The following is a 22,213-nucleotide window of genomic DNA, read 5'->3' on the forward strand; positions in this document are numbered from 1 at the left end:
ATATTTTGGATCAATGAAGTATATGTGACCTTATTGCGCATAAGTTACTATATGTATTATTGTTTGCTTAGAACCTATTCGATGCATTACCAACCACATGCATAATAATTGGACAGTAAGTCAACTAGCATGAGTCACACCTTGCCATGATCAGATTCGGTGCGAGTTGTGATGGAGTGTGATCGGCGGGTCCAGTGCACTTGTCATTCCCGACTGTTCGCTCATAGTCGGTTGTGTTTGTGTGAAAGCTTGAGGATGGATTAACACTTATCCTTGGTTGTGGGTATGTTCGTTTGTCTTGTTCTCGTCTGGGAAAAGTTGTACACCTCTGCGGGGTTTTTGATCTATTACAATAGCCGTGCTCTCGGTTGTTGAGCATGCTCTTTGAGGTTCACTCTAATGTAGAGTTTCGTGAATGAGTTCATGGAAGACTGAACTCAAATTATACATGATCACTTTAATTATGCAATTGTATTGACGTATGATATAGTGATCATAGATGCTATGTCGTTTGCTTATTATAACTTGATCAAAGTTAGATGTTTTTTATGCAAAATTAAATATCATGACCAAATGCATTCTTCTTGAAGTCGGGCAAGTATATACCCATATTGGATAAGTCCTGCGAGTATCCTTTGTACTCATGGTGCTATGATTAAAGTTGATGCAGGTGATACGCAACCGGAAGTCGCCTTTGGGTAATTCTATCCACGGACGAAGGTGCGAGTGAGGAGGAGTAGATGTCTGCTGGCTATGAGAAGGGCACTATCGACATAGTGTTAACTTTTTTATTTTGTGTTATTATGGAATGAGCGCACTTTCCGCTGCAAACTCAAAAGACCTGATGTGACTATAACCTCTTTTGTAATGTAAATTGTGTTTGGATATGCTTGTGTAATGGTTTTACTGTTGTGCGAGTGGAGTGTGTTTAAATCTTGGGCAATGTTCATGACACATTCCAAGAACTAGCGGGATTGGTTCTTTTTAATTGAGTTGATCAATAGATGATGACTCGATTAAATGGGATCAATTTGGACTGATTACTCACAAAATAGGCCTAAATAATTGTACCACGTCAACTAGGACAGAGGCATGAACCGACAAAATCATCAGGATAAAAGAACCCAACATGAATATCTTTATGGCACCGACCAGAATTGTTTAGGAGCTCAAATGGAAAGTTTTGAGTTGGTTGACCACATTCTTATTTTTATTATCCGATTGGACAGACAAATAGTTTCGGAACTTATAACTTCTTTATTATGATCCTCGCCTGTAAAAATTATAACGAGGACAGTTGGATGCAGACCATATCAACGATGCCCGATCCTGATAGATCCACTACCATTGCCACAACCACAAGTCCACAGCCAAGTGATGACGCAAGAGCAAAGCATGCCAAGCATGGAGGCGCCGCTCCTCACCCTCACGGGCACGGAGAAGAAGCAAGGAGAAGGCCTGGAGAGTCGGGTGTGGAGTGAGGTCAAGAAGCAGCTGTACCTCGCCGGGCCGCTCGTCGCCGGGCAGCTCCTGCAGAACATCGTCCAAATGATCTCCATCATGTTCGTCGGACACCTCGGCAAGCTCCCGCTGGCTGGAGCCTCCGTGGCAAGCTCCTTCGCCACCGTCACCGGCTTCAGCTTGCTGGTAGGCTTTTCCCAGGAACCCAAGGAATAGGATAGATGTTGTGTAAAATCTACTGGCCAGTGACCACGGGCGTTCTTGCCAGGGAGGCATGGCATACAGCCTGGAGACTCTGTGCGGCCAGGCCTTCGGCGCGGCGCGGCACCACGTGCTCGGCGTGTACAAGTTGCGGGCGATGGTGGTGCTCTCCCTGGTGAGCCTCCCGGCGGCGGCGGTCGGGGCCTACACCGGCGAGATCCTCGTGTGGTGCGGCCAGGACCCGGAGATCGCGGTGGTGGCGGGGAGCTACATCCGTTGGCTGATCCCGGCGCTGTTCGCGTACGGGCTGCTGCAGTGCCACGTCCGGTTCCTGCAGGCGCAGAACGTCGTCGTGCCGGTGATGCTGAGCTCCGCCGCCACGGCCGTGGGTCACGTCGGCGTCTGCTGGCTGCTGGTGCACCGGCTTGGCCTGGGCAGCAATGGCGCGGCGGCGCTGGGCACGGCCGTCTCCTACCTGGTCAACCTGTCCATCTGGGGCTCTACGTCAGGCTCTCACTGTCCTGCAGGCAGGGTTTACAAAACCGGTGGGAACCGGTCCGGTTCCGGTTTGGGCCGGTATCAAACTGGACCAAATTCAAAATTCAAATTTGAATTCAAAAAAATAAAAAATTCCCAAAAAAATTCTAAAAATACTTTAAGGTGCCATTTAACATACTTTTCTGGCATTTAAAGTTAAACCAAAAAAGAAAAGGAAAAAAATGAGACAGCCCATTAAGGCCCACTTGGTAAACCGGTCAAACCGGCCAGTATAACGTTCCAAACCGGTTACACATGCGATTTTAAATTTGAATTTGAATTCAAACCGGTCAAACCGGCCAGTAAACCGGTCTAACCGGCCGGTATACCGGTACGAGCCGGTTGAACTGAGTTTTTTGAATTAAAATTTGAATTCGACCAGTACCGACCGGTTTCCGGCCAAACCGGACCGGTATACCGGTACCGGACCCCGGCGGTTTGGCCGGTCCGGTCGGTAAATGAAACCCTGCGCGGGGGTTCTCCCGGGAGGCCTTCTCTGGCATCGGCGACTTCCTGAAGCTCGCCGTCCCGTCTGTTCTCATGGTCTGGTGAGCAAGAAGATCCGTACTGTACCCCCCATGTGGTTTGCTGTGAGATCTGGATCGTTGCCTTAATTAGGAAATGCGCCTGCATGCGGTGGCTGCAGCATGGTCTGGTGGTCCTTTGAGCTCCTCGTGCTGCTTTCTGGTCTTCTCCCGAATCCCAAGTTAGAGACAGCTGTGTTTTCCATCAGGTGAATATTCTATGTCATAATTTTGGCCTTTTTTATTTTAGAAACTACTACATTAAGATATGCTAATGTTACGAACATAGATACATACAAATGATGGACCAACGGTTAGCCATAATCCATCGTCTTTGCTCAATTGCTCTCTTTCTCTCTCTCACACACACGCACACATATTTATTCACACTTTAATGCACTACTCATTGAGATACCTTGTAATGGTTATTGGACTGTGATAGACTCTAGTAATAACATATTACAAATATATGTGTTTTGATCAATATCCATTGTTTTTCAGCTTTGCATGACCTTCATTTGCGTATAACACTTGTTTAAGATAAACCCTGCCTTGGCCTGTGTGTGTTTAACATGAAAATTGCTACATTTCTCACTTCTTCCATACATGGATAGTACGCGTGGTTATCATGGTGACACACATATCATTCGTATATTCATTGAATAACATTTTTTCTATATAATGCTAGAAATGAAATCGGTAATTTAGAAACATATATATAGCAGCACTTTGGAATGTTTTTCTATAAGGGTAGAGACAGGTAATTTAGATGCAGATTTAGAAGATTAATTTATGTTATTTTCAAAAAATAATGAAGGTGAGTAATTTAGATGCCAATATAGGGGGCTAATAATTAAGATTTCTTTTCACAATAGCATAGGTGGATATATAATTTCAATAAAGATGTAGGATGTTATTTAAATTATCTTTCATAATTGCAAAGGTGGGTAATCTAGATATAGACTAGAAAGGCTGGCGCGGCGTTGCCGCGCCATTAACTGTAGATTAGTGATTGTTATAAAGGCTAGTGTTTTTTTTTGCAAAATTTTAGACTGCAGGATATTTTTTTAGAAAGTTTAGGGTTTGTTTAGTAAAAATGCAGGGACTATGGGTTGATTTTCACAAAGCTAGGGGATTTTTGGCAAAATTTTGGACTGCAGTTTGATTTGTAAAAAGTCCAGGGTCTTTTTCATAAAAATATACGGGCTGCGGGTTGATTTCTGTAATCTTGAGGGATTATTTTGTAAAATTTAGACTACATGTTATTTTCTAGAAATTTTAGGGTTTGTTTAGTAAAAATGCAGTGACTACGGGTTGATTTCCGCAAAGCTAGGGGATTTTTTGGCAAAATTTTGCACTACGGGTTGATTTGCAAAAAATTCACAGTTTTTTATAAAAATATACGGACTACGGGTTGATTTCTGTAAAGTTGAGGGACTTTTCTGTAAAATCTACATGCGATCCGATGGTCCATAGAATGCGTCAATACAGATCAAGTCATAGAAGGTAGCGATGCATCTCATAGAATGTAGGTCATGGAAGGCCGTGCATATTTGAGCATTAAAAGGTGTGAGCGTAGAAATATTCGAGCATAGAAATCTATAATTCATGGTTGTGCTGATTATACTTTCACATGGCATATAAATTCTTATATGGAAACATATAAACTAATATCTATCTAGAATTTGAATCAAATAGATATGTTGCTCAAGTACAAAAATCATCTGTCATGGAAACTGCCATATGAATCATCATAGAAACTACTAGTAGCATAGAAACATAGGGCTGGTGTGTGGCTGCTCGCGCGTGGGGGAAGCAAAATTCAAATTTGAATGTCCTGGACGGGGGCTTTCTTCACGCGTGCGCTGGGGCTCAAGAGCGGGGCGGCGACGCGGTTGGGCGCCCTTCCAGCGCTAGGTCTTTAGAAGATTTAGGAGTTACATTAAATTATTTTTCATAATGGCAGAGGTGGGCAATATCAAAATATTATTATACACCCAATGGCTATTATGTTATCAAAATGTCTAGGATTTATCTATTTTTCTAGCATATCTTGTAAGGACAAACATGGAGCCTCTAGTTAGTAATAGTAAGATTACTCAGTTTATTTCTTCATCTCTATTCAAAGTTCATTTTTAACTTTACATCTCTCCTATATATGTGCTTGTTTGACATGGATATCGATATGCTCATACCTTCTTACATATATGCATGCGTGGAACATGGTGTGCCTAGAGACACGCGTAATGAACGTATAATTACAATACTGGAAAGTGGAACATCATGCACGTACATTTTTTATACTTTAATAATAACTATGGTAGGTAATTTGGATGCATATTAGGTTTACTTTAATTTAATCTTAATGATGTCATGTACTGGTAATATAGATATAAATTTAGAGGGTTGTTTTAGATTATTTTTCATAATGGTATAGGTGAGTAGTAGACATAGGTCGAGAGATCTTTAAGAAAATAAAATGGATCTAATGGTTATTATTAACAATGATGACTATAGTCTAACGAATGGATTGTCAGATGTTCCTAATCTTTTTAAGAATCTTTAGAGCGTACGAAGTATCTTCTTTTGTTCTACACATCTAATAACGAGGAAGTTATCAAGTACACAGTCATAGTTACACCAACCCTTGCCGTCGCCATCTTTCTCGATGGCTTGCAGGGTGTACTGTCTGGTAAAGAAGAAATATATTTATTTTACAAGAACATTTTTGTAGATCTCACAAATTCTTGATTGGTAGGAGTAAACAAATTCTTGATTGGTAGTATTTTTATAGAACATTTTTATAGATACAAAAACTATAACTCCACATTGGATACTTACCTGGACAGTACGATCTTAGACATTTTTATTCTCCCACATGATCTTGTTTTTAACTGGTATGTAGGTGTTATAAGGGGTTGTGGTCAACAAAAGATCGGTGCCTTCATCAGCATTGCTTCCTACTACATTGTTGGCATTCCTTCAGCATTCATCTTTGCCTTTTTGTGTCACCTAGCTTGGTGGAAAGGTTTGTAGTTCCTGATATGATTGAGAATGTGGTAACATTCGGTCATTTTTCTCTTACTGGAGGCCTATATAGAGAGAGAGAAATAATTAAATCCGGTTTGGACTCAATACAGGGACTTTGGTTCGGACAGATGTGTGGAATGGTGGTGCAGATGGTTTTACTTCTTGCGATTACTCTTTGCACCAACTGGGATAAAGAGGTGAGAGCATATTTAAAAATTACAACACATTTAGTGTACTAAATATTTCTCAACTTGTTCTTAAGCTCTTACTTCGGTTTCCAGGCATTGAAAGCAAATGAAAGAGTTTTCAGCTAAACTCTTCAAGTGAAAATGTTAACATGACAAGATATGCGACAAATGAATTATTGTGGAATGATGTTCTAGAAATGACTGAAGCGATTGGTTTATTAATCCTAGTGCAAGTATATATAGTAACTTTGGAGGTGATGCACAGATTACTTTACATTGTTTTTTGAGTAAAATGCACTGTGGGTACATGAACTTGCAGTGCTGTGTCAAATAAGTCCATAAACATAGAAACCGGACATCTAGCCCCTCGAACTTGCGAACCCGTTCACCCCAAGTCCAGTCTGGTTTTGCATGGCACTGTGCGCCCGCGATTTGCTACAGTAAACCCGGATTTGCTACAGTTACCGCGGTTTTGTTTTTTCTTTTTTAATTTATTTCGGCTGAATCTTTGAAATATCATAACTCTTCGATACGATATCGGATGAAGATGATTTTTATATGAAAATTATAGCCCTTGATGAGATATACAACTTTCAAGTTTTGAATTTTTTCATTTAATGATGTTAAGGTGCTCAAAAAAATTATAAACTTTTGTATAATTTATCGACATCTTAACAACTTTAAATGTAAAAACTCAAAACTACAAGAATCTAGATCTTTTAGAGTACTAAAATTTTAGTATACAAAGTGTCTTCATTTGACAACAAACAAAAAAATATATTAATTTTCTAATGCGACAAGCAAAAATACGCGATTATTATGGTGCTGTACTTTTGTATAATTTTTTTGGGCAACTTAACTTTATCAAATGAAAAAACTCAAAACTAGAAAGTTGTAGATCTCGTCGAGGGCTACAATTTTCATATAAAAATCATCTTCATCCGATGTCGTATCGAAGAGTTATGATTTTTCAAAGATTCAACCGAAATAAATTAGAAAATAAAAAATAAAACCGTGGTAACTGTAGCAAATCTGGGTTTACTGTAGCAAATCGCGGGCGCACAGTTCCATGCAAGCCATGCAAAACCGGACTGGACCTGGGGTGAACGGGTTCGCAAATTCGAGAGGCTAGATGTCCGGTTTCTAAGTTTATGGACCTATTTGACACAGCACTGTAAGTTCATGTACCCACAGTGCATTTTACTCTTGTTTTTTTTGCTTTCATGGCTGATTAAGAGTTTAGTGTTATTTGAAATGCTAGTGTAACACATCTCGTCAAACTGCAAAATTAATTGCAGCCACTTCAAAGCATGTCAGCTTGCAACATTTTCTGTTGGTGTGCAACGTGGGACGCATAAATGAACCACTACAAGAAATTTTTTAATCTATGATGGATTCTACATGGCAGTTTTAGGGCTAGTGTAACACATCTCGTCAAACTGCAAAATTAATTGCAGCCACTTCGAAGCATGTCAGCTTGCAACATTTTTGTGTTAGTGTGCAACGTGGGACCCATAAATGAACCACTACAAAAAAAAATTCTTTAATCTATGACGGATTCTACATGACAGTTTTAGAAAATGTTATAATCGTTCTCGATCTACGACGTTTGCAGTTTTTCGCCATGGATCTGCATCGTTGGATATTAGGCCCACTATATATAGTGACATTTTATCAAAATTGTCAGGAAATGGGCCACTACATAGTGATGTTTTCTAAATATCGTCATTGATCAAGAACTGCCTAGTGACGTTTGCTAAATATCAAGAACCGCCTAGTGACGTTTGCTAAATATCGTCATGGATCAAGAATGACCTACTGACATTTCCTAAATATCGTCATGGACTAAGCTGCGCGGCCCATCTATCAGTTTTTTTAGGCCCATCTGCAGACCACGCGGACTTAGTTGCGTGGCCCATCTAGCAGTTTATTTTTTTAGTGTGCAGGGAAGAAATCGCAAAAAAAAAAAATTAGTGTGCAGGGAAGAAATCGCAAAAAATTGCGCGCCTTGCAGGATTCGCATGCAGGACCCTTACTCCAGAGGCGCAATATTTACCACCGAGCTATCCATCTCCTTGTGTTTGAATATAGCATCTTATTTATTTAAAACAGAGTTGCCACGGGGATAACTATAATTCAGATCGAGCCCCCCCCCCCATCCCACCACCACCGATGCCGCCACGTTGCCCACCACCACCGACGCTGCCGCCGCCCACCACTACCATGGCCGCAACCGTTGACCTTTGATACGCCCGCCACCGCTGACCACCACCACTGCCGCCGCCACCCACCATCCTTGCCCCCGCCAATGCTTTCCCATGGCCAAGCGAGACAGCTGCATTGCGCCATGCTATACAATTTGCCGCTCTGAAGACAACGCCGGAGGCAGCCTTTCTTTCCCATATCCCTGTGATTTACTTCTTGATTTTGTTGGATGTAGCTTTTGAATTGGAGCAAACTTTTTCATTTGGATTTGTTTTTCTGCACTCTTTGACTAGATGGATCAAAGTTGGGTGTATGACAGACTGCTTTCCCTTGAATATGTTGATGGCGTCAACCAATTTATGAGATCTGTTCAATGAAATTTTTTTGAGAATGCTGAAATTCTGTGCCCATGTAGTAGATGCCTTAATCACAAGTACCTAAAGTAGCCTCTTGTGAAGTAGCACATGTTGAGGAATGGCATGGACAGTACCTATACTCGATGGATTCATCATGGAGAGAGCTTGGATGCAGATATCATTCAGCATCCTGTTGATGAGCAAGACAATGGTGAGGGTTCCATACCTTTGGAAGCCATGGCAGAGGATGTCAACTATGGTGCTGACCATTTGCACAGACTCCAAGGAGAACTACACAGTGTGGTAGAAGCCAGGGTAAAAAATCAAGATGCTCGTTGAGCGAATCCTGCAGGACGTGGATCGTCCAGTCATCGCTGAAGCCGAAGGGGTGGTCTGGATCGTCAGACGCCGGAGCGCAGGCACCGGGGTCGGAATCGGAGCTGGGGCTGGAGCAGGGGCCGACACAGGAGCCGGGACCAGAGCCGCAGCAGGAGGAGGTGAGGCAGGAAGAAGACGAGGGCGATAGCGGCGTGGGGGGCGGTTGGGAAGGAAGACGGCGGCGGCGACGACAACGACGAGTTCCTGGGCGTGCGGCGGCAACGGCTAGAGCGGGAGCCGGAACCCGACATTGTCAATGACGACAACAACAAGAGCGTCGATGCGAGAGGGTGTGAGGGGATGGCTATAGTGGCTAAAGTGAAGAAGATGGGAGCCGAGAGCGGCCGGGAGGCAGTATATAATGCACGGGAGAGCGGGAGCTGAGAGGGGCGGGCGCGGTTGCTGAGAGGGCACTGGCAGGATCCAAAGAGGGCGAGCGCGGTTGCTGAGAGAGAGGGCAGGAGCCGAGAGGGCATCGGCGGGAGCTAAGAGGGCAGGCGCAGTTGCCGAGAGGGTGGGCACGGTTGTCGAGAGGGAGGGCGGGAGCCGGAAGGGCGCGCGCACGAGAGGGTACCGACGATTGCGATTCCCAGAGCATCACATGAAATAGGTGACGTGCTACATATATCGTGCGTTACTTATGTAAACATAAAGGTGATGAGCCATGATGATGCCAATCACCTTGAACTCATACACAGGTGACGGGCCATGAGGACGCCTGTCACCTTGAACTGATACATAGGTGATGGGCCATGGTGATGCCTGTCACCTTTGAACTTGACCTAGTATTTAAGAGAAGAAGATGGGGTCGTGCAAGGTTAGAGCTTATCCTCCCTCGCCTCCTCCTGTCACGCCGCACTCTTCGCCGCCGCACTGTCCACCTCCTCGCCTCCTCCAGTCGCGCCACACTCTTCGCCACCTCTTCGTCGCACCACCCTGCGCCCGCCCGCCGGCACTGAGCCACCACCCGTAGGCAAGGAGGAGATCCGGGCACACCGTCGCGCCTCCTCATCGCACCACCAGGCGCCAGCCTGCCGGTCGTGCTCGCCGTCTCCTCTCCGATCTCCGGTCATGCCGCCGTCTCCTCGTCGTGCCCATTGTCCCCAGCCCTGACCTTCACCTCCTCAGCTCTCGGTAATTATCTGAGGCCTTATTCTTTTTTTATTATTTTTTTTGTGTTCATTCGTGACCATTTCTGAAATGCTAAATATTCATGGATACTTACTATCATATATATACTTGAGGCCTTCTTACATATTTTTGCATTCGTGAGCATTTTTGGCAAATGATGATATGGGAGATAGATTGACCTCAGTGGTCACAAGAGATTGAGAGATATACTTGTTGCTCACCAACAGAGATTGAGAGATCGATATGAGAGTACAAATTAAAGCAGATTGTTCTTATAAGCTATTGTGAGAACAATACATAAATTACCTCAGCCTCGAATGGCATGAAACAGATGCTGCAGTCAAGCCTGTATGGCAAGTACGCACCTGTTTATGCCTTTTGAGGCTGAGATCTTTATGAATGGTTATATAATCCAAACATATCTCACCCAATTCTGATGCCTTTTTTGAAATGCTAAATATTATTCTGATGCATTTTTGGAAATGCTAAATATTGTTCTAATGCTTCTTTTGAAATGCTAAATAGTCATGGATACTTGCTGTCATATTTATACTTGAGGCCTTCTTTTATTTTTTTTGTTCATAGTGGAGTATTTTTGGCAAATGATGATATGGGAGATAGATTGACCTCGGTGGTCGCCAAGAGAGATTGAGAGATATACTTGTTGCTCGTCAAGAGAGATTGTGAGAACAATATAAAATTACCTCAGCCTCAAAGGGCATGAAACAGATGTCGCAGTCAAGCCTGAGGTGCTTATGGCAAGTACGCATCTGTTTATGCCTTTTGAGACTGAGGTCTTTATAGATGGTTACCAAGATATACTTGTCGATTATGTTGAAATAGTGATCTGTTGCACAGATAAATTGAGAGATATACTTGTTGGTCACCAAGATAGATTGAGAGATATACAAATTAAAGCAGCTTGTTATAAGCTATTGTGTACTTGCACATATACACCTCAGCCTCAAAAGGCATAAAGCACATGCCGCAGTCAAGCGAGGCTGAGGTGTTTATTGTAAGTACGCAGTAGCTTATGCCTTTTGAGGCTGAGGTCTTCATGGATCATTATATAATCCAAACATATCTCTCCCAATTCTGTTACCTTTTTTCAAATGCTAAATATTGTTCTGATGCTTCTTTTAATGGTTATATACTTGGTGTCACCTATAGACTTGTTGTTCATGTTGAAATAGTGATATGTTGCCTATTTTTGCAGGATCACTGCAAGCAGCCATGTACACTTGGTGGTTGTTTTGGATGTAACATTTGTGATATATGAACCTTTTGTGATATATGATTGTAACATTTTTGATCTAATTTGGTGGATGTTTAAATTACATGTCTCCATTCAAATACAATATATGGTCTCTATTCTGTGTGTTTGCTGGATCAAGATGGCTGGCAAATCCTAGTTGTGCTCCAGGATGCAGCCGAAAGTAAAAACTAGAGCCCGTCACCTTTAATATTCAACAGGTGATGGCATATGGAAGCACAGCCCGCCACCTTTAAAAATTGAAATTTGACGCATGATGTCCTACGCCCGTCACTTATGCGGTAATCATAGGTGATGGGCCTTGTGTTTTGCTCGTCATCTGTATTTGACAAAGGTGACGGGTGTAGACTTCATACGAGGGTCTGGTCACCAAGAAAGGTGACGGTTCTCTTGTGAAGTCCGTCACCTATTACGTCACATAGGTGACGGGCAGATGACTGTTACCTTTCTTGACTGTTACCTTTCTATTTTGAACAGTGACGCAGTAGAAGTGACGGGCCCAATGCCCGTCACCTTATGGAGATAATGCCTGTCACTATTGGGCTTTTCTTACGTAGAATCTTTCTTTTACTTTTTGAGGGGCTTCATCCATCCAAGTCTTTTTCCTGTAACCTTTTGATCTGAAAGCATTCTCATTTAAAGCCATTAGTCTCTTCAGATCATTGTCATTAATCACCAAAACCCACACGGGCCTAGATATTCTTTCAATGGGGAAGCTGAAGTAGACGCGGCCCGATCTTCCGAGAGGTAAGATAAATTCGATTGATGGAGTACGTGACGTTGGCGATCCGACTTCTAATCAAACACGAATTCGAAGCCTGCAACCATTACACCACCGCTTCGTTGGTTATCAATCAAGCACAACTTGATTGACATCGCCGAGAAGGCTTTTCCTGCAAGCGAATCGAAGGACACGAGCAAGAAGATGTAAACAAGCAATCTGATAATTACAGATATGGATTAAGTGAATCACAAGAGGGGTTCAATAACTCGATTCCAAAGGACTAATTGACACAGTGAAGGAGATCAAGAACGGGGGCCTTGGATCAATGTATAAGGACTTGTCGTCACAGATACAACGAATCAATCTCAGTTTCACAAGGAAAACTAGAACTAAACAAAACCCAAATCTAACCAGCGGCGGCTACTGAGTTTATGGAAGAACCAAAGCGACCTAGGGTTGGGGGCGACCAGGGGGAGCGCCCACAACATGGGCTGAAGGCCCGACATGATACACGGTCCATTGGCCCAAAAGAAGTGGCGCAGCACCCTGACAATTTCTGGATGTTGACTTGTTTCATGATTTTCCATCGACTCCGAATAGATCTGGACCTGAATCTGGTGGCGTTGGAAAGGTTATGAAATTATCTTTCCAACCATATAAAGATCTCCTCAAATGGACTCCGTATGTGGCCGTGGCGTCGTTTTTGGTGCAGACTGTTTCTGGAATCCGAGAAGGAAACAAAGTCCAAGTTGTAGATGAGTCGGACTTCAACGTGTACGTATCCGATGCAACGATGTCCTCATCAGAAGCTCTACGTGGAAGAGGTAAGGCGATGGAGCCAACCAACCTCGGTATTTGCTGAGTGGCTGCCATGTGGGCCCTTATGTCAGGTGTAGGTGCGCTAGCCTTGTCCTAAGTCGGTTGCACCTATTTGTGCGCCCTTTGATTCGTGTGAGCCTGAATAATGCACTCTGATTGGTCGCCATGTATTGCCTTGGATCATGGGGTGCTTGTAGCATGCATTTCAGCTCAGTTTCTAGCATTGCATATTTTTCTAAGGCGCATTCGGTTTTGGTATTATTTTGGATAAGTATGCGCGTAAGAAATACAAACTCTCTTGATTTTCTGATCAAACTGACGCCTAAAAACGGTATGTATCGAGCGTCAACAATTGTCCAGAGTTAAATTCCTCATGTTCATTTCTAATCCAGATCTGATTGGGGAGGGGCCATCAATGGAGGCATTCGTGGAGGTGTATGCTCCATAAAGAAAAGAAATGAATTGAGCAGACATTTTTCTTGTCATGTTTCCTTGCATTGTCTTGCTTGTTTCTTTATACTGTACCTAGCTTGTGCATCTATAGCCTTTGCCTGTTTTTGTAGTCTATGAAAGAGGTGAACAATTCCTTGCAAAACGTAGGTTTCTGTGCATGATGGCCTTAGGGCAAGTACATTGCTATACGTCAGCAGTCTCATAGGTTGTCTCATTCAAATCAATGTAGGGTTTTTTATGCTGTGGAGGAGAGAGGGGGAGGAGAGATAACGAGGTGGTTGTTTCACGAAACGACTGCCTTATAGGCTAAAATTAAGGACTATGACACCACTTACTTACTATTGTACGAGTAGTTGTTGTCGTGCTACTCATAATGTTCCTTCTTTTCATTCCACAAATTTGGGGATATACTACTACGAGACAATGAAAACGACAACCTATTGTAGAGGTTGTCTATATCAATCGTCTCATGAAGATGGGTAATTGCATGAGACCACCTATTAGATAGGTCCAATGTACTTGCCCCTATATTGTTTCATACTATCCAAATAAAAGAAGACATAGTTTGAAAGTTATATGCTAAAACCGTAAAAAAATGCTTCTTTAAATTTTCTTCCATGTAATCTGTCCAATGGTTGATGTACTCTTGTCCAATGGCCTGATGATCATGGGAAAGTATAGCATAGTACTCTTGAACTAAAAATATTTACTCCAGTTTTCATGAATATTCTAACTTGGAGTGTTGTCTGCCTCTAGATGAAATGGTTGATGTACTCTTAGACGAACACAATTAAAGCATAAAGTGGTGAAGGCACACTCATATGTGTTGACTGGGTTGCAACTATGGAAGAAATAAGGTGCAATAGACTTGGCTTGTTACCTGATGGTAACAAAGACAAGTTGGTTGATGTTGGCAAACTACAAGCAAGTGTGCAGTTTAAATTAATTGTTGTTACGAGGTTTAGGTTGTACGTAAGAGAAAGAAAGTGTTCTGAATTTACTCTGCATCAACTTTGGCCGCCGAACTCCATGCGTGAGAGGCCTTTTTTTTTGGAAATGGGAATATTTTACTAATTTCAAGAAGTTACATCGAGTGGATACAACGACTTGAAACTGTTTCCGGCCTCTGTCCATTGGACACACAGCCTACTAGAGTATAGGTTTAACAGACACATTAATGACTTTTGATCCCGAGACTAGAACGCCACCCATGTGCCTGAGTAAAAAATCCTTTGCCACCCGCTCCAACCACCGAGAGGCCACAACAGGCACCTCCTGAAAAGTAGGCTGTTGTAGGGTAGCCCATGTACAAAGACAGTATGTAGTCCAGTAGATAACCTGCAAAAAATAAGATTGTTTGTTTTCGAATATAACGTCATTCCAGCAGAGCCAGACAGACCAACACATGGCTTCCGCTCCCACCATGATGAGTGGTTTATGATGTTTTGAAATGCCATTCAGCCAGCTCCCGAACATGTTGGATATACTTGTGGGTTGGCGGAGACCCCATGCCATGTATACCGTGGCCCAAGCCATCCACGCAAAACGGCAGCCTAGGAACAAATGCTGAATCGTTTCATTTTCATGACAGAAGCAGCACTGTTGATTACCCTGCCAATTTCTTTTCGCCAAGTTATCCTTTGTGAGAATGATGCCGCGCCTAATGTACTAGAGGAATATCTTGATTTTTAATGGTAGTTTCAGCTTCCATAGTTTCTTGTTGACATTGGAAACGTTCTGACTTATTAATCCCCGGTAATGTGACTTTACTGAGAAGACACCTGCCGGGTCAAGATTCCATCTGAACTCATCCTCATCGTGGCTGAGTGTGATGGGAGCCAGTCGGGCTGTTGGGTGTTGGCGCTGAAAGCACTTGACCCACCATATCCTATTTTCTCCTTGCAATATTATATAGTTGCCGGTATTGTTGTCTCAAGGGTGTGTTACCTAGCCAAATGTCTTCCCAAAATCTAACTTGTGACCCATTCTTTATAACAAAGGTCCTGAACCAGAGGAACTCGCTTTTTCTTTCATCAAGCTTGCCCAGAAATGAGAGTCATTGCTTTTTCCATTGGACTTGAACCAACGGTATAGTCCCTAGGTATTTGTTGCGTAGAATCTGCTGCCAAGTACCATCTGTTGTCAACAATCGGTACAGCCACTTGCTGAGCGATGCGATGTTTTTAAGTTCGAGATTCTGTATCCCTAAACCTCCTTGTTCTTTAGGTTGGCACAGGATATTCCACTTTGCTAGCCGATATTTTCATTTGTGATCATCGCTCTGCCAGAAGAACCGAGATCGGAAGTAATCCAACTTCTTGTGAACCCCTTTTGGAATCTCGAAGAAGGACATCATGTATATCGGTAGGCTGCTAAGAACTGAGTTGATCAAGGTTAGCCGCCCTCCCGTGGAAAGGTTTTTTCCCTTTCCAGCTACTGAGGCGCTTTTCAAAATGTTCTTGTACTCTCAACCAGTGCGTGAGAGGCCTTGATGAACAAAATATGGATACTTTGCTCTATAGTTCAGATAATTATCGATTTAACTAAGTGGACATCCCACCATCACAAAATGTGGCTATCAATAGAAAGCTTTGATGCATATGTATGTCATTGTGGCCGTAAACATGTTTTTTCCCCCGGAAAGGGTTTAAACATATTAGCTCATGTAGATTTTTTGTTACATTATATATATGAAACGAAGTTGTCATGCTGTATTTATGGTGTTGAAGTTATCAACCTTGTAGCAACGCGCATTTAACTAGTCAAGATAATAAACTATAATCCATATTTTGAAATGATATCCTTGAATGGTACGTGCTAGTAGTTCTATTTTCTAATTACAAGGAATCCCCTGGAACAGAAATGAGAAATGTATATAAATTTGAAGTTTTGTACATGTAACATTATAGTTCTGTATGTGACATCATATTTGGTAATTCAACATCTGAACCACATGGCCCGGGACACTATTTCTCTAGTTTTTTAACATGGTTACAAAGCTCAAGGGTTACAAATCTCCATAAATCTTCATACTCACACATCTGTGTTTTATAGCATAAGTACACATACATGAGGTTGTGATATTCTCTAATAACAAATGTGGCAAAGAAAAACACAATAAATGCAATGACTGACACCATTATTGTCTCTTCTATAGCAGGATGACCTTCTGTACCTTCGGTAGAGAACTCATCCTCATTTGAATCCAAATGAGGCCCATAGTCAGCGAAACGGAAAGACAGGAGAGGGTCTCCAAGAAAGGATTGCTCGTCGAATGTAGAAAGTTGGCCAGTAGATGAAACATTGCCAGAGAGAAGTGGATTATATGAAACATTAAACTTATTCAGTTTAAAGAGCTGGTTAAGACTTGGTGGAAGTCCATTAGAGAAGTTGTTAAAAGACAAGTCAAGGATCTCAAGGAGTATCATCCTACCAATCTCAGAAGGAATCGCACCAGAAAATACGTTCCTAGAGACATTAAGAGCAACAAGCGGCATTTGACAAATCTCTGATGGTAGGACACCAGAGAGCAAGTTATCATCAAGGAGGAGCAAGTGGAAGTTTCTCATTGCAGAAACCATGGGAGGTATATGCCCTGACAATAGATTCCTTGAGAACCTAACATAACCCAAAATGATACATGGTTGAAGCGAAGGTGGTTTAACAATACCATACCCCTTTAAGATTCGGTCCTCTAGGTCCCGGCAGTCCTTCAAAGACATCTCTGACTCAACATAGTTGAACCCTGGGTAACCAAGGGGGATCCACCGCATCAGAGACAGACATTTTTTGGTGCCAATCTCTAGTTGCACCGCATCCTTCTGATTCCTAACAAACGTTGGAGTAGGGTTACTCCCAATACCTGATATTTCTGGGGGAATCTGACCGGATAGCTTGTTTCCAGCAAGGTTGAGCCATAGCAAGCTGGTACAGTTCCCTATTTCCTTTGGGATCTCTCCAGAAAGTTGGTTTCCAGCAAGCATCAACACGAGAAGTGAGGAGAGGTTGCCAATATCTGCAGGGACACCACCGGAGAGATTATTGTATGATAAATCCAATACTTGGAGTTGAACAAGCTGTCCATACACTGGGGGGATCTGCCCATAGAAGTTATTGTGTGCAAGCACGAGGTATTTGATGCTTGTCATGCTTGACACCTCGGTAGGTAACTCACCAGTGAACCAGTTGAGGCTGAGGTCAAGCATGGTCAACTTAGGCAGCCTAAGAATGCCAGAGGACACAATTCCATGGGTGTACTTGTTTGAGTGAAGCTTCAGGTTCGTCAAACTCCTTAACTTCCCGAAGAGTCCTTGCACCTCACCACCAAAATTGTTGCCACTAATGTCCAAATACTTTAGTGCAGTGCAGTTCATTAGCTCATGTGGCATCTCACGGGAAAAGTTGTTGCTCCCAAGGATCAGTTTTTCAAGCCCAGGAATCGTTCCAATTCCTGGTGGTATCTTCCCATCAAAACTGTTCCCCCATATTGACAGGTATGTCAAGCCGGAACAATTTGCTATGGAATTCGGCAAGTTGCCAAACAAATGGTTGCCGGAGATGTCCAGAAACTGTAGTTTGCATCCTTCTGGAAACATGTTGAGAGAAATGTTTCCGGTCAAGTCATTCTCGGCAGCATTGAACTGGACAAGGCCGGCCATGCCCTGAGAGACCGGGCCAGAAAAGCGATTCAAGCTGAGGTCCACGTATTTAAGACTCGAGCAGTTGTTAAAGAGGACAGTGATGCTCCCTCTGAGGTTGTTGCTGGAGATGTTGAGGGTGGTGAGTTTGCCACAGGTTGCAGGGAAACTCATGCTAATTCTCCCCTCGAACCGATTCTGTGAGACATCTAATGTTTTCAGATTTGTCAGGCTGCAAATGTTAAGGACTCCACCTATGAGGTTATTTGAGAGGTTGAGGTGCTTCAGTCCCAAGCATCTGTTGAGGTCATCTGGGAGCTCACCAGTGATGCTGTTTGCGGAGAGGTCTAGACGATTGAGTCGAGTGAAACTGGAGAAATTTCCAAAGATGGGTCCTGATATCCTCGAGCTAGAGAGGTCAAGGGAACTCACATGGCGGTCGGCATCGCATCCAACTCCTTGCCAGTTGCATGGCGAGGCCTCTGACTCCAACCATCCATCATAGGCGCCTCGGTTTATTTGGTTGTGTGCTTGCAGGAATTTCTTGAGCTCGATGAGCAGCTCCATGTCATCTTTGTTCCCTCGTATCAGCTCAGCTGTAGAAATAAATAGGAGCGAACTTAAACCCAACTTGATCAAAGCAGAAGAGCAGACATGCAAGGGCTACAAGGATTGGCTCATACCGAAGATCAGTACTGAACACATCAACTTGAGGAGATGCTGAAGCCTGGACATGATGCAGGATTATGGATTGCTTGTGCGGTCCCTTCTGAATCCTCTCTGTTCGTGTTTGGTTTGCAACTCGCACAACAATCCTGTAATAGCACAAGTGCACAACAAATAGGTGGCTAGTCGTTGTCAATATATATGAAAACGAGACCAATTTTCTCTCTGGATCGTGTAAAATGCATACAAAGACCAAGACGAGTCATATAGCATATTAAATTGCAAAAAGTTCGCTTGGGACTGGTCTCTTTGTGCTGGAGGATTTAGTCAAAAGTTGCATGCTTTCAGACAGAAAAATAATCTGGGCACATGTATTGACTCTTCGCATGAAAGCGACAGAAAATGTTAGTCAATAGCTGCAAACCACGTGTTAATATGTTGCTTTGGTTCAGATTATATATTAAACTGGATCAGGTGTTCCCTCCTTTTTTTTGTTTTTTTCCTTTTTTTGGAACTGATGGTAGCTGTGGATGCCAACTACTCACGCTACCCCTAGAGGCTTGAATTTACATAACTTGGAACCTTTTCTTTTCTGGGACTGGGAGGCAGATGGAAGTTGAAAATCTGTTGAAGATCCATGAATTTCGCTCCTCCGTGAGATGCTAGTGTAAACAATCAACCGTGTGTTTCATTTAGAGTCTGGAGTTTTCTGGAGGTGCTATCTTGCACTAGCTGCTATATCTTTGAATTGTATAATTTGGACTTCCGGAGTGGTTTCAGTATTCGCGCCTCCAGGTGACGTGTATAGTAGCAGCGTGTCTTTTTGGGGGTGATGAGGCGTTTTGACCGTTCTACCTAGAACAAGCGCCACAGAAATTTCTAGGAACAAGGGATAGCAGCGTTTTTTGTTGACTCAGGGTGTGAAGTTTAGATTTTGACTCAGCCTGCAAAGGGGCCGGAGCGGAGCGCTCCTCATGCTGACCCGCTGCCCCGTTTACTCAACTACAGGGTCGAGAGTCGACCCGCCCCTCCTTTCACTTAGCCATACATTATCCCAGGAGCACCACGGGTTGAACCTCCCAGATGTCCAGTCCGTTTGGCGCATTTGCCTTTTCTCAATTTCAATCTCAGCTTGGTGCATCGCCATGTCTACTTTCAAGCAAATACGTACTCATTGTTCAAATAGGTATAACATGAAAAACAAATAAACTTATTAAGGTACCCACATATCTGACTTTGTATTCTAATTTATGTGTGAACTGAAAACACTACTTGAGTAGCATGAATATATAACATTAACATTTACAGAACAATGTTTGACTCCAAACTAACACATCGACATAATAAATAATTCTACAAAATATTTTTGGACTCGTAGGTAGAAAACGCCAAAAGCCTTGAGATCCCAATTTGAGTTTGCTTCTTTAGTATTACTTGCTTCTTGCTCCACTTTGCCGATTGCTCCAGGTTTCCTAGTTGCTGATAGTTCACTCTGGAATCTTATTGATCTTAATGGAACTGTACCTCTATTCTAAAGAACATAGTTCAAGTCAGCTTTGCGCAATTCATAAACTCACAAATGTCATCAGATAAATACATTGGCTGATTAATTACAAAAAATATATTGGCTGGCCATGGCAACATGATTCAAAGAAGTCATGCACAGATCAATCTTCATGGAAAGCAGTACCTACTCTGCACCATACCTTGTTCAATAATATCGTCAAAGTTTTGTGTACAGCATGATGTCACACGAATATCATCCAAGCAATTTAGCAATAAAGCATGGTTAGTTGCATGGCTTTTTTCTTAATCAAGCATAACTTCTATTATATAGGACAGTTGGGGACCTATTGGGTACAATTTGCAATAAGGAAAACCAAAGTTACCAGGAACTCCAGTTATGTGTCCCGAGCTCAAGTGCTAAGCGGTCGGACCCCTTCTTCTAATCCACAACTCCAGTTATGTTATATTAGCCGGTTTCAGCAACAAAAAGAAATTCTGAAACTCTGCCATCAACAGCCATCCCCAACAGAAGCATAACCAAAATACAATTGCAGGTTGCCTTTATTTTGATCTACAGAACATATCCTAACTGTAATTTTTCGGTGCCTTTATTGAAAGTAATTTTCCTTGGGCCCATATCAAGTCCTACATCTACCTTTACTAGACATCCCAGATAAACAAAAACATCAGCTTAATTTTCTTTTACCAGAAGCCCAAACCAGTAGCTACAGATTTTGCTATGAAACAGATATGCTGAATTGCTGGTTTCTTGCATGTAATCTTAATGCACAGGAGACAGAAAATAATAGAAGTATCAATTAGACAACTGATTCCAGGTAAAACAAGCATGATCAGCACAAAGCACAAACCAGTAGCTGATTCTGCGTGTTCAGAAGTTTGAACATATTAGGAGGTTGCTGATGACTTTTTTTTTACACCAAACTGTTTGTAATGTCAAATGGGCTCACACTTCGGATAATCAACTTTTTGAAAATTAATTTATCCAAAGCTACATCTTGAACCAACTATTTAATAAGCTATATGCCCGTAACTAATCCTTCTTTTGTAGCATCAAGTGATCATGTGTTTTCTTTTTTGTGAAACATAAACACCCATCCACCTACTTCAAGATACAACTAAAAGCATTCCAGCACCCAAAATCCAGGCATTTAGTTGTTCATTAGTGCATCAAAACCTACTCTGTAACACCCAGATGAAGCATGACTCTTTTCAAAGAGGCAACAAAATTAACTTATAAAGTTCTAATTCAGACTACCAATTTTCAACGCGTAATCAGCATTCCATAAAACACAAGGCGCTAGGTAGCAGCAGCGTGCCATCCTGGGTACCGCCTAGGCAACCGACTGTGAGACCTTATGCTAGTACACTTGTGTGACTTATATATGGCTCCATCTGTAATCCCGTCCATTAATCAGGTATTACAGCTTGAAGTTCTTGTACGCCCAATCTTATAGCAAACAAAAACTAAGCAGAAAATCTGCATATGTACGAAGCTTGGAGGAAGAAGGACGCAATTGGCTACCTGACCAAGTTAATCCATACAAAGAGAAAGAAAAGTGTGGGACACTTTGGGGGTTTTTTTGTTCCGGTAATGCTTGGGGGAAGGCTGACGTTGGGGTGTGCTCGTGAGGTGGAGATTAGGAAGACAAAATCCCCCAAAACGTTGCTCCCCGCGGATGGATTGAAACCTTAACAGAAGCAGCCGCAAACCAAATCGAAACAACTGGCAAAAAAAGAAATTGCAAAGAGGAACATGATTTCTCACCAAAGATCAGCATAAGGAGGGAGAGGGGTGTGATCCGGGCCTCGATGGTCCTCGTCATGGTGGCGAAGTGAGATATTTGGGGGTGAATGGGATGAAGGCAGGACCAACCCGTTCAAGGTCGACCTCCTTCGCTGCTCCTCCTGCGCCACCAGAGGGAGCTCCACGGACTCCTCCCCGACCGCCATCTTTCCGACCACTAGAAGGGGCGCCGCTGCCAGGCCCTCCTCACCGACTCCGCCGCCGCCGCTGTGCGGTGATAGCGCCGTGGCCGAGGAGGTCCGACCCTAGGGGCACCATGGATCGATAGGTTTGTGATCCTTTTGACCCTTTTCCTTTTA

The 22,213-nt window shown here is 42.8% G+C and overlaps 1 protein-coding gene, 1 long non-coding RNA gene and 1 pseudogene across 4 annotated transcripts; 1 reads left to right on the top strand and 2 right to left on the bottom strand.

The window, feature by feature from the left end:
• Positions 1–1,387: 1,387 nt before the first annotated feature.
• On the top strand, positions 1,388–5,759 carry LOC120654011 (annotated as a pseudogene).
• A 10,373-nt stretch (positions 5,760–16,132) lies between these two features.
• Positions 16,133–18,818, bottom strand: LOC120655464 (probable LRR receptor-like serine/threonine-protein kinase At1g74360). Of its 3 annotated transcripts, XM_039933300.1 has the most exons (3): positions 18,601–18,818; positions 18,350–18,513; positions 16,133–18,264 (listed from the first exon to the last, which is right to left on the bottom strand). In XM_039933300.1, the coding sequence occupies exons 2-3, from the start codon at positions 18,411–18,413 to the stop codon at positions 16,247–16,249; spliced, it is 2,082 nt and encodes a 693-aa protein (XP_039789234.1). In that variant the 5' UTR covers positions 18,414–18,513; positions 18,601–18,818; the 3' UTR covers positions 16,133–16,246. The 3 variants fall into 3 exon arrangements, with proteins under 3 accessions (XP_039789234.1, XP_039789233.1, XP_039789235.1); XM_039933299.1 differs by having other exon boundaries at positions 16,133–18,513; XM_039933301.1 differs by lacking the exon at positions 18,601–18,818 and having other exon boundaries at positions 16,133–18,248; positions 18,350–18,489.
• Positions 18,819–19,766: 948 nt separating this feature from the next.
• LOC120655465 lies at positions 19,767–22,213 on the bottom strand. Its single transcript, XR_005667537.1, has 2 exons — positions 21,876–22,213; positions 19,767–20,114 (listed from the first exon to the last, which is right to left on the bottom strand). It is a non-coding gene; the product is annotated as an uncharacterized LOC120655465 (long non-coding RNA).

This window comes from Panicum virgatum, chromosome 1N (genome assembly GCF_016808335.1).
Source record: "Panicum virgatum strain AP13 chromosome 1N, P.virgatum_v5, whole genome shotgun sequence".
NCBI classification, from domain to species: domain Eukaryota; kingdom Viridiplantae; phylum Streptophyta; class Magnoliopsida; order Poales; family Poaceae; genus Panicum; species Panicum virgatum.